The 15,807-nt window shown below is 39.6% G+C and overlaps 1 protein-coding gene across 5 annotated transcripts in view; it reads right to left on the bottom strand.

Moving 5' to 3' along the window:
* The window catches only part of PLA2G4A (phospholipase A2 group IVA), a 166,303-nt gene that overhangs the window by 61,535 nt on the left and 88,961 nt on the right, over positions 1-15,807 (bottom strand). For all 5 annotated transcript variants that reach the window (XM_045452710.1, XM_045452713.1, XM_045452712.1 and 2 more), the window contains one exon: positions 13,044-13,185. In XM_045452710.1, the coding sequence (XP_045308666.1) occupies positions 13,044-13,185 (142 nt within the window). The remainder of the gene's footprint in view (positions 1-13,043; positions 13,186-15,807) is intronic.

Raw genomic sequence — 15,807 nt, 5'->3', positions numbered from 1 at the left:
TTTATAGGCAATGTAGTAATAATAGTGAACATTTATTGTTGCCATGTGCCAAGCACTGAGCCTAAGATCAGGCCAAGATCATCACTCTCTCTCTCAAAAAACAAACAAACATGTTATTTTTAATAGTAACATTAAACCTATACAAATCAGATAGTTTAGAGCAAGAAAACCCTTAGTAATGGAGTACACTGTTCAACACAGAACATACAAACTGTATTGTTGTTTGGAGTCAGATTTAATAAGAAAAGTTGGAAAATTGAACACAAGACCTTCTCCAATCCCCAGCTGTCCTTCTTCCTAAGCCAGTAGCCCAGCATAACTTGTAGATGCCTATTTTATATTGTTAGGAATTTTCTGGAAATAGCCACTTGCTCTGGAATTCGTTGTTGTATAACCCATTGTTTTCATTATTGCTTTATAGTAAGTTCTTAAAGAGAGTTTTCACATAAGATTTTTAAGTCTGATATCTGAGCTGCTATCAGGTAAAAAAATGTCAGATGTTTGCACATAAAAATTGAATAATCACATGATGGAAAGACTATGAAGATTATAATTACCATCCTCATTTATTACATATGAATCAATCTGTTTTTATGTCTACCATTTAATTTTCATAACTCTATGAGATATATATTTTCACCTACATTTTAAAGATAAAGTAATTGAAACACAAAGAAGTTCATTTTTCCATTATCATAAAGCTAGAAAGTAATGTCCTGTGGATTCAAAGCTGGATCTGTCAGACTCCAAAGCTTTTAATTCACTATGCTCCACTGTCTCTGAAAGCTTTCCTTACAACTAGCTTTGTGACCCGAGGCAAAGAAAATCCTCTTTGAACTCTGTTTACTTCTATGTAGAAATATTGGGTACAATGAACAACCTTGAGGCTTTTTGCTACTAGTAACACTCTAGATTCTATAACTACTACAGAATATGAATTATAAAACTATAAAAGCACAGGATAGGGGCGCCTGGATGGCCCAGTAGGTTAAGCATCTGACTCTTGATTTCAGGTCAGGTCATGATTTCAAGGTTCGTGAGATTGACTTTCTCATCAGGCTCCATGCCAACAACACAGAGGCTGCTTGGGATTCTCATTCTCCCTCTCTCTCTGCCTCTCCCCCACTCACACATACACACACACACACACACACACACACACACACTCTCTCTCTCTCTCTCTCTCTCTCTCTCAAAATAAACTTAAAAACAACCTATAAAAGTATAAATTTTTATTAACTACAAAAACGGGAGATTAAACTTATCAAGAAAATACTGTGTACCTGGTATGAGCTTGGGTACTTTCATTCAATGTGTTTCATTTAATCTTCCCAGGCCTCTAAAGGAGATAGCATTATTTCCATTTTTCAGATGAGCAATTCAGTGCACATAAATACCTTGTCCACATACAGACAGCTGTTAGGTCATAGAACCATGGTGTGAACAAAGGTGTCACTGACACGATAATTCATTCCCTTTCCTTTTACTCACGGTTCAGAAAGACAGGGTAATCTTTATTGAAAAAAACCATTTGATATTTAGCTAATTTATATTTCAGATTCATGTGTCACTTCAGATGATGTCAGCACAACTTTACCTAACAAATGAAGGCTAACTTTTGATGTTTTAAATGTCTTGGTCATTCCAAAATAGCTTCAAAGAAAGCTGGAGAGTTATAAGATGCAGCTGTTAGACCTGGCTCAAAGTCTAAACGATTTAAACTAAAGGTTATTGAAAGTTTTGGGGTTATATTTAGACCTTATAGCATCAGAATTTGTGCATAAATGATATCAATGAATATTTCTCATACTTCTCTCATATGATTACAGGAAATGAATTTTCACTTACCAAAAATCCCGTGGTTTTGATTAAATTATTGTGATGCACGGGCATATGGATATTATTAATTTCCTCCCTTGCAAAAGAAAACTCTAAAATGCTTAAGGAATTTTTTTTTACATTTTCATAAATTTTTATGGTCTGAAAATTATACAGAGACTTTTTGCTTCCTTGGCTCCCCTATTAGTCAGGGTTCTCCAGAGACACAGAATCAATAAGATGTATCTATATATCTACCTCTCTAGAAAGAGATTTGCTATATAGAATTGGCTCATGAAATTAGGATGAATGGCAAGTCCAAATCTGCCATTTGGGCCAGCAGACTCCAGAACCAGGGGAGTCAATAATACAGTTCTAGGGGTGCCTGGGTCACTCAGTTGGTTAAGCATCCAACTTCAGCTCAGGTCATCATCTCACAGTTTGTGGGTTCGAGCCCTGTGTCAGGCTTTGTGCTGACAGCTCACAGCCCAGAGCCTGCTTCAGATTCTGTGTCTCCCTCTCTCTCTCTCTCTCTGCCCCTCCTCGACTCACTCTGTCTCTCTCTCAAAAATAAAATAAACATTAAAAAAATTTTAAAAAATACAGTTCTAGTCTGAAGTCTGGCAGGCGGAGACCCAGGAGAGCCAATAGTGCAGATGAAGAGAAAGGCAGTCTGTTGGAGAATTCCCTCTTGCTCAGGGAGGCTGATCTTTTTGTTCTGTTCAGGCCTACAAATGATTGTACACCCCCTCCGCCCCCACATTACCCATGGCAATTTATGTACTGAAAATTCACTGATCTGAATGTTAATCTCACCTAAAATCACCCTCCAAGTTGACACATGAATTTAACCATCATAGCCCCATTTCATGTTTTAAAGAGGTAAGAGAAAAGTATGTAACCACCTCTGTGCCAAAACTATCAAGTCTTAAAAATAATGCTCAAAAATTATGAAAAACACAAAGAGAAAATTTTTTCCTTGGTAAATTATTCATTTAACAAACATTTTTCACTTGTTATTGGGAAAAGGTGTTTTTAATACATAACTCTACTGATATTAGATAAAAATGTACTTCATTATATTTAGTAAAATATAGACTTAAAATATTTTACTTATAGTACTTTTTTTTTTTTCAACGTTTATTTATTTTTGGGACAGAGAGAGACAGAGCATGAACGGGGGAGGGGCAGAGAGAGAGGGAGACACAGAATCGAAACCGGCTCCAGGCTCTGAGCCATCAGCCCAGAGCCTGACGCGGGGCTCGAACTCACAGACCACGAGATCGTGACCTGGCTGAAGTCGGACGCTTAACCGACTGCGCCACCCAGGCGCCCCTATAGTACTTTTTAATACATCTAGTCCAGTTCATTAAATGCATTTTTTAATTTCTAAGAAGGCTTATTATTTTATTGACTAGTATGAAAGAGGACTACAAATCAAAAAAGTTAAGAAGTGTTAGAATTACTTACGCCAGTTCCTCACTAGTAGTATCAAAGACAGATGGTTATAATCATTTGGATTGTTATGTGTTTGGGTTTCATTTTTGTTAGTAATTATCACTTACAAATTATCCCTTTTTCTCTTTTCACTGATAAAATCAGGCAAATAAAAAGGGAAATAAAAGCAAAAATGAACTATTGGGACCTCATTAAGATACAAAGCTTCTGCACAGTGAAGGAAACAATCAACAAAATTAAAAGGCAACTGACGGAATGGGAAAAGATATTGGCAATGAATCTGATAAAGGCTTAGTATCCAAAACCTATAAAGAACTTAACAAATTCAATACCCAAAAAACAAATAATCCAGTGAAGAAGTGGGGAAAAGACATGAAGAGACACTTTTCCAAAGAAGACATCCAGATGGCAGGATTGATGCCTGGTGGCTCATTCAGTTAAGTGTCTGACTTCGGCTCAGGTCATAATCTCGCTGTCCTTGAGTTCAAGCTCCATGTTGGGCTCTATGCTGACAGCTCAGAGCCTAGAGCCTGTTTTGGATTCTGTGTCTCCCTCTCTCTCTGTCTCTCCCCTGTTTGTACTCTCATTCTCTCTCTCTCTCAAAAATAAATAAACACTAAAGAAAAACAAGAGGGGCGCCTAGGTGGCTCAGTCGGTTGAACATTGACTTTGGCCCAGGTCATGATCTCGCAGTTCGTGAATTCAAGCCCTGCATTGGGTTCTGTGCTGACAGCTCAGAGCCTGGAGCCTGCTTCGGATTCTGTGTCTCCCTCTCTCTCTGCTCCTTTCCCACTCATGTCCTGTCTCTGTCTCTCAAAAATAAATAAACATTAAAAAAAAATTAAAAAAAAAGAAGACATCCAGATAACTAACAGACACATGAAAAGATGCTCAACATCATTCATCATCAGGGAAATACAAATCAAAACCACAATAAAATGCCACCTCACACCTGTCGGAATGGCTAACATTAACAACTCAGGAAACAACAGATGTTGACGATGCAGAGAAAGGGGAACACCTCTGCACTGCTCGTGGGAATGCAAACTGGTGCAGCCACTCTGGAAAATAGTATGGAGGTTCCTCAAAAAACTAAAAATAGAACTACCCTACGACCCAGCAATTGCACTACTAGGCATTTATCCACGGGATACAGACATGCTGTTACGAAGGGACACATGCACCCCCATGTTTATAGCAGCACTATCAACAATAGCCAAATTATGGAAAGAACCCAAATGTCCACTGATTGATGAATGGATAAAGAAGATGTGGTGTGTGTATATATATATATAATGGAATATCGCTCAGTGATCAAAAAGAATGAAATCTTGCCATTTGCAACAATGTGAATGGAATTAGAATGTATTATGCTAAGTCAGTCAGAGAAAGACAAGTATCATATGATTTCATTCATATGTGGACTTTAAGAAACAAAACATAGGGGAAGGGATGAAAAAATAAGATTAAAAACAGAAGGAGGCAAACCATGAGAGACTCTTGAATACAGAGAACAAACTGAGGGCTGCTGGTAGGGTGTTGGGTGGGGGGATGGGATGAATGGGTGGTGGTCATTAAGGAGGGCACTTGCTGGGATGAGCACTGGGTGTTATACGTAAGTGATGAATCACTGAATTCTACTCCTGAAACCATTATTACACTAAATGTTACTAACTTGGATTTAAATTTTAAAAAATCAGGCAAATAAAGAATGAATGTCACAAATTCCACATTATTGAAATTTGTTTCTGACTATTTATTTCTATGCCCTCTAATTTGCCCCCAATTATCTCTATGTTCTTGCCAGTTTGAAGAGAAATCTGGTATGAATATAAAATCGGAACCCCTTCTTCCTCTACTTTTACTGAAAGTCAATTTTCCACAGTGCCAACCACCTCCAAACCCTCTGCCCCACAAAGCAGAGTCAAAGCACTTGAACATGCATTCCAGGAGGTAGCCAGGTCCTGGTTTTACAATCTTCAACTGACCAGTCCAATTTATAAAAGGTGCCAGAGAAGCTCTATTGAAAATTAGAGAGCCAACCCTGTGAATGTAAAGGAGGACAGAAAATGGAGCATTGATTTTTTATTTATTTATTTATTTATTTATTTATTTTTTTTTTAAATTTTTTTTTTTCAACGTTTATTTATTTTTGGGACAGAGAGAGACAGAGCATGAATGGGGGAGGTGCAGAGAGAGGGAGACACAGAATCGGAAACAGGCTCCAGGCTCTGAGCCATCAGCCCAGAGCCCGACGCGGGGCTCGAACTCACGGACCGCGAGATCGTGACCTGGCTGAAGTCGGACGCTTAACCGACTGCGCCACCCAGGCGCCCCGTAGCATTGATTTTTTTAAAGACTGATTGTCTCCATATTAAAACTGTTAGGTTTTACACTGCTAGTTTGTACATCCTAGGTTGTTGCTGTTGTTGTTATTATTATCATTATTATTATTTATCATTTGGATTAGAGTATAGAAGCAAAGTTGACAATTATCGAGTCTGATTAACCAGTGCATCCTCACAGTATTAGCAATGGTAGGAGCAGACATGGTTGCCCGGACTTGTGTAAATGCTAATCCCTGCAGTGTGCATTGCCTCCCCACCACCCTGTGCCCAGTACCAGCCCTCCCAAGGTGCTGCCCAGTCCATTCCTGGTCAGAAACTTAGGCAACATCTTTGTACACAAAGAGAAGGAGCTCACTGGCTTGGTTTGCTTCATGAAACGTACAAAAAATAGTGTATATGATCTCGTTTCAACATATTTACATTTTTTTCCCCAGCACAGCCATAATTTCACACGTAAAATTTAAAAAGTGAGTTTACGTTAAATTAAAATATATTGTTGTTGCTAGCATTTTGTTTTCATCGGGCCGCTGGCCCTTCAAGCCCAGTGAGCTTCCTCACATAATGCCCGATTTATAAAACAAATCACTGAAACCTGCAGCAAATCCAGCACCTGTCCCCATAGGCCTCCTCCTTCCTTGCTCCTGACACATGTGTTCTTACGTGCCTCCCCCTGAGCCTGTCTCCCCGAGAGCTCTGTGGTCTGCAGGAGTCACCTGCCTCATAGTGGACAACCCTCCTGAGTGCAGTCTGGGCCGCTTGGACATCTACTTTCTAGACCAACTTCCAGGTCTCTTATTCCTTTGGCTGTTCACATCCCACCGCCACCTCAGAGGAGAAAAACTCCAACTCCACCTTGTGGGTCCTCAGAAGCTCACACCCACTCAGTGCTCCTTTCTGGCCTCTACCCTTGGGAGTTTCACACTGTCTTCCCTGTGATACTTGCAGTCTGGGAGGGGAATAGGAATTGAGAGTACAAAGTGCTGTTGTCACCAGGAAGGGAGGAAGCAAGAGGAAGAATATTCTAGATGACAGAAACCACACAAACGAGGAATAAAAATTCTTACTGACTACTCAAGGGTGACTTCTATTACCTCCCTCAGAAACTGTTTTGCTTTGCTTCTTTTTCTGTCACCAAATGGACTCTTTTCTCTAGTCTTTCACTTCCTTTATACGACAAACGTAAGTAAGAATAGCACTCACAGAATGCATTACTCAAGGTCCGTTTTGATTTTCATCAAAAGATATTTGTTTAACTTGAAAGTATCTCATAAATTGTGCCTTGGGAAAAAACACTTTCCCTTTATTCTCTGATGTGGGTGAAAGTAAATTACTTTCTCTTGCTGTCCCACTATTATAGTTCCAGACTCTAGTCCCCTAACCAGCTTTGCTTTGTTATGGTCAGTTACTAGGGAACATAAAAACTAGTGAGTAGCATTTCCCTTCACAGAAGCCTATAATCTGGGAACTTCATCTGACCAAGAAGTATTTTCAGACCAGAAAATTCATAAGAATGGCCTCTGAACGATCCAACTATGCCAAAAATCCCCACGTACAGAGGCTTGCAGGTCTTAGTCATAGGAAAGATCTCAGGCCTTTATTCATAAAGAAATCACACTAGTCAGAGACACTGTTCTAACAACAAGCCTGCTTATCAGATTTGAATTCCACAACAGCAAAGTTGAAAGAGAAAGGAGTGGTTTGAAGAAATTACCTCAAGGGAACACATAAGGCAGGGAGAGATGGCAGCTGATTGGAAAGGAGACAGACCTGAGAACACTCAAATCCATTCAGTCAGGACGAGGAATGACCTGTCACTTTAGAAAGACTTCCATCTAAATGATTAAAATCAATACATTTCAAAACTTTTTTTAATTACTGAGAATACATTTTTTTAAAGTCTTCGTATTTAAGAGAATAAACTCTTGAGTTATTAGATGCCTCAGCTCTTTGACTAACTCATTGTCCAGATGGAAAATCTCAGATTTTATTAAATTTGACAATTATTGCCCTCGGGTGTTATGCAACAGAAGAGCCACACTCGGGTACAGTACTATTTTCTTGAGCAACTACATGCTCTTACACATTGTGCTGGAGGCTTATAAGCGGTAGTACTCATCCTGTGACCTAATAAAAGCCCCAGGCTCCATTTTACAGGTGAAGCACAGAAGTGAAGGACCGTGCCCAAGTTTATGCTGCTCTAATTTATTTGACGTTTCAATTTGACACTGAAGTCCTAAACTGGATGCTGTCTGTTGAACACTTGGAATAAGACAAGCACAGTCTCTGCATTGAAAATTAAGAACTGAACAGAAAGTGAAGTCTTATCAGAGAGCAAGGGAATTGGGAACTTAAGACACCCTTCTCACCAAGGAGTAACATAAACATAGGAAAGGGACGCCTGGATGGCTCAGTTGGTTAAGCATCTGACTTCAGCTCAGGTCATAATCTTATGGTTCATGAGTTCCAGCCCCATGTCGGGCTCACTGCTGTCAGTGCAGAACCTCTATCTTCCCACCCTCTCTGCCCCTCCCCTGCTCATGCTCCTTCTCTCTCAAAAATGAAGAAAATTTTTTAAAAAACAGGAAAACATGACTTGTGGGGATGGGTGGTTCTGAATATATCTAATCTAATTATTCTGGACAAGAGAAAACAATTCTAGACCGAACCGTAACAACTACAATAATTCCAGGAACGACTTCCAAAAACACGGATTTAATATTTTTGAAGAAAATTCCACAGAACACATAATTACTTTATTCTCCATCCATTGCAGAAAAGCCAATTAGTATGAATATTAGGCCAAGTTTCATTTTCCCAGGAACACTCCTTTTTCCACAAAAAGAGGAATGCCGAGGGGCAGAGAGAGGGGGACAGAGGGTCTGAAGCGAACTCTGTGCTGACAGCAGAGAGCCCAATGCAGGGCTTGAATTCCTGACCTGTGAGACCCGAGCCAAAGTCAGACGCTCGACCAACTGAGCCAGGCACCCCCCAACACACACACACATACGTTTCTAATTGAACAGTTCAAGCTGGGATCTTTTCCTCCAAACCTTCTCCTCCACTTGTGTCTCCTGCCTCACGACCTGATTCTGTGTTCCTGGGTTCGGAGTCTCTGATCCCTCCCTCTAGCTACTTCATCCCCTGGAGGCAGTGCGAAGCTACCTCCTGAATCTGTGCCCTGACTCCCACAACACAAGACTTACTGAGGGTCTACCGTGTGCTAAGGAGACTTTGCCAGGTGCTGGGAATATGAAGGTTAAATAACACAGCCACTGCCCTGGTCTTCATGTAACTTATATTCCACTGGAGAGAACAGACATTAAACGAATATCTGTACAAGTATTTTTTAAGTATACGTGTTGTAAATGCTAAAAAGATAATGTGCATATATTTGTGCCATTAATATAGAGAATATAACTGAGATCTAACAGATGTGGGGCGAAGGAGGGAGGAGCTGGTGAGGACAACAGCCTCCGAAGAAGCTAAGTATGTGGTGCTTAAAGTTGGGAGGGTCCTAGGTACCCCAAAAGGCAGTGGGGCGGGGACAGGGTGGCACAGGGAAGCACAGAGAGGAGAGGAGGGAAGCACACAGAGAGAGAAGAAACTGTATGGAAAAGCACCACATGGGGAAAGGTTCTGAGGGGACATGGGACCAAGAGGCACCTAGTGAAGGAGTGTGGTGAACTGGGGGTGAACTGGCAAAAATGGATGCTAGAAAGATGCCAAGAAGCCAATCCTAAGAGCAGGAAAAGTTTTTTAAGCTTGGGTTTGAGAGCGAACAGGACATGGGGGGAGGGAGGACAGGCCTTAGAGGAACTACAGAAAATAGAGGTGTTGTGCTCAGATTCAGACCTGCTGAGTTTGAGATGCAAGAGATACCAGTGAAGGAATCAAGTAGGTACCTAGATATTCAGGCCTGAAGCTCAGAAGGGAGGTTCTAAGTTGTTGACACACATGGGGAAGTTCTTCATACACAGGCGGTGGGTGACATAGAAGGGAGAGAAAAAAAATTTTTTTTTAATGTTTTATTTGTTTTTAAGAGAGAGAGAGCACAAGCAGGGAGGGTCAGAGGTGGGGGGTGGGGGACAGAGGACAGGAAGCAGACTCTGCACTGAATAGAGAATGTTTCAAAAAGTAGGGAAGCATCTATCATTTGCACCTACAGGGCTGGGGGGAGACAGGGCCAGGTCTTTTGTACTTATTAGTACTGGCGACTGGAGGAGCAGATGTGGTAGAATCAGAGGTCAGAAGCCTGAGGAAGTGAGGAAGGAGAATGAGATTGTGCAGAAAACTCTAGAGAAGTTTGTGAACACAGGGAGAGAAGTAGAGAGAGGGGGGAAGGGAATGCACATCCCAGGGAGACTTTTTGTTGTTCCTTTTTTCCCCTTCATGTCAGAGTTTGTATTTTTGTAGTAAAAATCTATACAGAGGTAGAGGCAGACAAATGGGGGGGGGGGTGGCGCAGCGGCTCTGGGAGGACCAATTGGTATACTGGGGCTCTTAGTTGGGGTTGGCAATCTGTATCTGATGTAGATCTCCATTTGAAAGAAAGGAGCTGTTTTCTCCACTGAATTCAAGAGGGCAGGAGCAAAGGGTAGCATCAGTTATGGGATATGGCAATCCTCTGGCAAGAAATGAAGGATTTGTCATCTGATGACATTTGATCTCTCTTTGATTAGGAGACAACTCTATCAGTTGTGAGGGGAGCAGAGCAAGATCAGCAGCTGGGAGGGAAAGAAATAATTGTTGCAAATAACTGGAAAGCAGCTAAGCAGGGAAACACTGAGATTACAAAAACAGAGTCTCCCAAGAGAAACTGACGGCCAGGAATCACAGAGGTATCCATTTCCTGCTTGTTTTCTAGCAAACTCATTGCTCGAGGCCTGACCAATAGTCTTCAATTCCAAGGAGGACTTTCCATTGCAGGGGAGGAAAAAGTTTTTCTCCACCCTTTTAAGGTCGCTGACTGGCTCTGAAAATGAAACTGACAAGAGGGATTCACAGGAGAAAAGCATAGAAGTGTATTTAAGGGAAGTTTTATGTGACATGGGAACCTTCATAAAGAAATGAATATGCAAAGAACTAGTTATACCTGAGTATTTTTAATGCTGGGTTTGATGAAGAGTGGGTAGTCATATAGAAGCAGGATAGGTCGGAGGATGAGTGGAAATGTAGAAAACTGGAGGAAATTTAGCAAGACCTGTCTGTTTATATTCTTCTTGGAATCCCTTTGCCTTTGGAGATAAGGATGCTCTTTTCCTCCAGGTATAGGGAGGGGTCCTCTTGCATGAGGGTCTTATGGCCTGCCGCAGGGGAGAAGGGTGGGAGGAGGTCACAGAGAGCTTACTGCATCTGTTTTCTCAAACTCCTTCAGCTTGAGATATTCAATATGCTGAGCTGCCCTATGTTGGGTCAGTGAGTCCTGAACCCGATCGGCATCTCTCCACCACAGAGAAAGAGTGGGTCACCCTATTGCAAGCTCTTCCATCCTTCCATTCACACCTCTTTTTAAAAAGAACCTGTGTTATCTGCTTAAATGTCTTTCTCTGCAACTAGGCTTTAAACTCACCGAGGAAAGTGACTGTCCAGCTTTGCTCATCTCTAGTTTTTAGCAGTGGCTCAACAAGTGACAAATGGCAGAAATGAAAAAAAAAAAAAAAAAAGAAAGAAAGAAAACCTGAAATACCATTTCTCTGCTCCAAGGGTATAACAATTCCAAACAAGGATGGGGACGAAAAGAAGATCATAGAACTGTTGCTGAAAGATTCACTATACATTAAAAACAACAAACGAAGACAAAAATTTCTCAAGAAGCTAGAAACTTCTGAGTAATATGCAGAGAAGGAAATGTCTTCAAAGAGTAATTAACCTGAGACAATGATCAACCACAAGTGCTACCAGGGATTTGTATGGTGACAAGCAAGATAGATGGTTGAAAAGAAGTCTTCTTTTCTTTTCTTAATAGAAACCTCAGTAGAGGTTTTGCTTCTCCTCCAAGCTTTCCTTCAGCAAAAATTCCATATAAGCAACACTTTACCACAGAGTCTACTCCTTTAACAAAAAAGTCATTCCAGCAGCAGCAGCAGATTGGCTTTCAAACACCCCTATGTCCACCAAATAACACATTTGGAAATCTGCAATCACATTTGGGACAGATGTGCCCATCTGGCTCCCTTATTCAGAATTTATGTCTCATTTCCAATTGCATTTTGCCCTTAATTTATAATAATCTTGAATCCTTGGTCTATGTGTGCATGTATGGGAGTGTGTGTGTGTGTGTGTGTGTGTGTATACACACACACATAAATGCGTTACTTATGCATTTAATAAAAGGATAGACCAATAAATGGATGGACAGGTGGATAGATGGGTAGATAGATGATAGATCAGTGAAGGGAAAAATGAATAAATGGACAGATAAATAGCCAAAAACTGGTTTACACATTACATGTTAATTGAACAATAAATGATATTTATTTTCCTGGAAATTAAGGGAAGAAAAAGAAGTTAAAGTACAAATGAAGGATTGTACTTCCTGTATTTGTTCACAAAAATATTTTAATTTTAAGATCCCTCTATCATTAGGATGATGAAAACATTAAAAAGTAGAGGTCATCATTCTTAACTATTTGGTCAATCTGGTATGATAGACTTTAGCTTCCTGTGATGAAATATTAAGAATTTGAAACATTTCCTTTTATCTCTCCCATTCACATCTACGTAGTTTGGTTAACTGTGTTATCATTGACAAGACTTGTAGCACTTTCTCCTTGTTTGGTGATGATAAGTCTCACAATTGTTTAATCTTAGTCCATATTAAAGTTAATTCAATGATCCCAGAGGGGAGGGAGCTAGAGGGATGGCCAAAATGGGCGAAGGGAGTGGGAGATACAGAATTACGGTTATGGAATGAATAAATCACAGAGATGAAAAGTACAGCACAGAAAATATCATTAACGGTGTTGTAATAGTGTTGTGTGGTGACCCATGGGAGCCACACTTGTGGTGGGCACCACACAATGAAGAGACTTGTTGAAACACTGTGTTGTACACCTGAAACTAATACAACATTGTGTGTCAACTATACTTTAATTAAAAAAATAATAAAAATAAAATAAAATTAATTCAATGATCTTTTTACATCTGAGGATAATCTTTTCTTACTATCAATAGCTTGTTTGTGTGTAAGTATGCCTACGCCTCTTTGTAAAACTGTACCTGATCAATATTGCTAACTATGGACAGCATTTGTGATGATCTTCCTCAAAGAATCTGTATTTACGAAACACTTACCTCATCTTAAAAAACTGAAGATATAATACTCAAACTCAATATTTCCATACTTGGGTGAAATTTGGGAGACGGTACAAACACAATTATTATTGAATTGCAGTAACATTTGAAAATTTTCCAACTCACATCGCGCGTAGAATACAGGCCTCCACTCTTCTCTGGACCCAGGAGTTTCTTCATGTTTTCCTTTATGTTTTCTTTCCTCTGTTGTCTGAAAGTCTTCTCCTGATCACACAGAGCCATACTGAATCGGAGGTCTGGGGATGAACTGTATAGAGAACATAGTCATGAGCCAATGTCCCCAGTAGCCTTGTTAAAATCACCCAGTCCCCGGTAGCTAACGCTGATACCTGCTCACTGTTCCCCTCAAGCCATTTCCTAGAAGGGGAGCTGAACAAGGGTATAAAATGATGGCTGTCTTAAAACTGTATGTTCCAAGGTGTGTTTTCAGAAAATATGGAGTAGGAGAGGCTTTAGAAAAAACAAGCAGGCACACGAACGGCCAATGAGAAATTCATCTTATGATAGTAAAGACTTGGGGAAATATTTCAGAAAATAAAGCTGCTGAGATCTATTTGGCACAGTATTTACCAAATTTATTTGATCAAGAATTCCTGGGGCGCCTGGGTGGCGCAGTCGGTTAAGCGTCCGACTTCAGCCAGGTCACGATTTCGCAGTCCGTGAGTTCGAGCCCCGCGTCGGGCTCTGGGCTGATGGCTCAGAGCCTGGAGCCTGTTTCCGATTCTGTGTCTCCCTCTCTCTCTGCCCCTCCCCCGTTCATGCTCTGTCTCTCTCTGTCCCAAAAAATAAACGTTGAAAAAAAAAAATTAAAAAAAAAAAAGTTCCTTCCCCTGGCCCTTCATTCCCCACTTCTCCATGACATACCACTGACATTCCAGAGTCTATGTTCTGTGGAGCATACTGGCAGAAATACTGTCTTAATGAATTGCCTTGTCTAAGAGATGTCCCCATGTGACAAAAAAAAAAAAGGCACTGCTAATGCTAGAACTTCAGACAGCGACAAGTAAGTTTGACTGGAGGATTTCAGAGCTCTTACATTGTATACCCTTCCTAACAATAGCAGCGGCAGCAACTTCTCAGATCCCTAGACTATGCCAGAAACCACTTTAGATATGTAGGCATGTATCGCTGCAGAAATAATGGGAATAAATCTCACACGTTATTATACAATATATTATTTTTCTAACTACCTATTACAGGTTAAAAAAACCAAAGCTCTGAGAGGTTAGGATCACAGAGCAAATAGATGATGTATTTTCCTCCATGCAACAATTCCTCACAAACAAGTCCAATATTGTATTCTAAAACCAGCTTCTGAATTTAAAGATAGTAAGAAGCAGGAGCACTTGGGTGGCTTAGTCGGTTAAGCAACAGGTTCTTGATTTTGGCTCAGGTCATGATCTCACGGTTCATGGGATAAAGTCCCATGTTGGGCTCTGCACTGACAGTGAGGAGTCTGCTTGGGATTCTCTCTCTCTCTCTCTCTCTCTCTCTCTCTCTCTCTGCCCCTCCCCGCTTTCTCTCTCTCTCTCTCTCTCCCTCTCAAAATAAATAAATAATTTTTTTTTTAAAAATAGTAAAAAAAACAAAACAGAACAAGAAAACCTAGAACTCTATGTTGTGATGCGAATAAATCCAAATGTAGAAAGTAAGAATTTTGCTGATAAAATATTCTCTTTACCATTCATAAAAGTAAGTCCTTCCCTTCAGAGTGAATTAAAATTAAGGAAACTTCTGTTAATTCAGTGCATTTATTCCTCGTAAAACATAGGTCAAAAGAAGAGACTCCATAGCCTCTGGGCAATGTACTCTATAATGATCTTTGTTTACCAATAATATTTTAATTACTATTTCTCAAAGGACAAACATGGATAACTCACAAAAGAGGAAGTATGATTAATAATGAAAAACAGAAGAATACTTAGCTTCACTAGCAAATTTTTAAAATACTGTTATTATTTAACAGTTTTTAAGAAATATTTTAAGTATTTATTTTCTAGTACAAAGTAAATACATTCATTTTGAAAATATAAATTTGCAAAACACTTTTGAAAGTCATCAAGTGATGAGCACCAAAAATAATTAAAATGTATATTCCCTTTGAGTAGTTCTATTTTTGGATATATGCTTTAAGAAAACTAACTGTAGGGACACCTGGGTGGCTTACTCAGTTAAGCATCCTACTCTTGATCTTGGCTCAGGTCATGATATCATGGTTCATGAGACGTAGCCTCAAGTCAGGTTCATGCTGACAGTGCAGAGCCTGCTTGGGATTTTCTCTCTCTCTCTCCCTCTGCCTCTCTCCCCGCAAAATAAATAAACTTTAAAAAACAGAAAATTAACTGTAAATTTTGAAAAGAGCACTTAGCCATATTACCCAATAATAAAAAAGATAAGTATAGCACATCAAAGCATTGGATTGCACAGTTATTAAATTTGATTATTATGAAGTTTTCCAAGGAGGAAAAGAGTTACGAGGGAATCAGTAAGAATTTTTTAAGTCAAGTCTTAGGGGTAGACTCTCTATTATTATTTATTATAATATATTAGGTTGAGTATCTTCTAACCACTTTGAGAAATAAAAATCTCACCTGCACAGTTGTCTCTGTGAATCCATCTCAATTGTGTTTCCTTTTCTGCTCCTCAGAGTAATCACTACCTTAAACTTGCTCTTTATTATTCCAATGTATTTACACATTTATGAATTACAATTATTTATAAATTTACACATTTATAAATTATAAATATTTATAACTTCACAGTATATATTTATATCTCTAAAAAATACATAGAGTCATTTTGTATGTTTTTAATTTTTTTATAAATTCTATCAACTATATGTATTCTGCAATATTTTTTCCATTGACCA

The sequence above is a fragment of the Leopardus geoffroyi genome, chromosome C3, assembly GCF_018350155.1.
Source record: "Leopardus geoffroyi isolate Oge1 chromosome C3, O.geoffroyi_Oge1_pat1.0, whole genome shotgun sequence".
Lineage (NCBI taxonomy): Eukaryota > Metazoa > Chordata > Mammalia > Carnivora > Felidae > Leopardus > Leopardus geoffroyi.
This window is presented reverse-complemented; position numbering and strand designations above follow the sequence as displayed.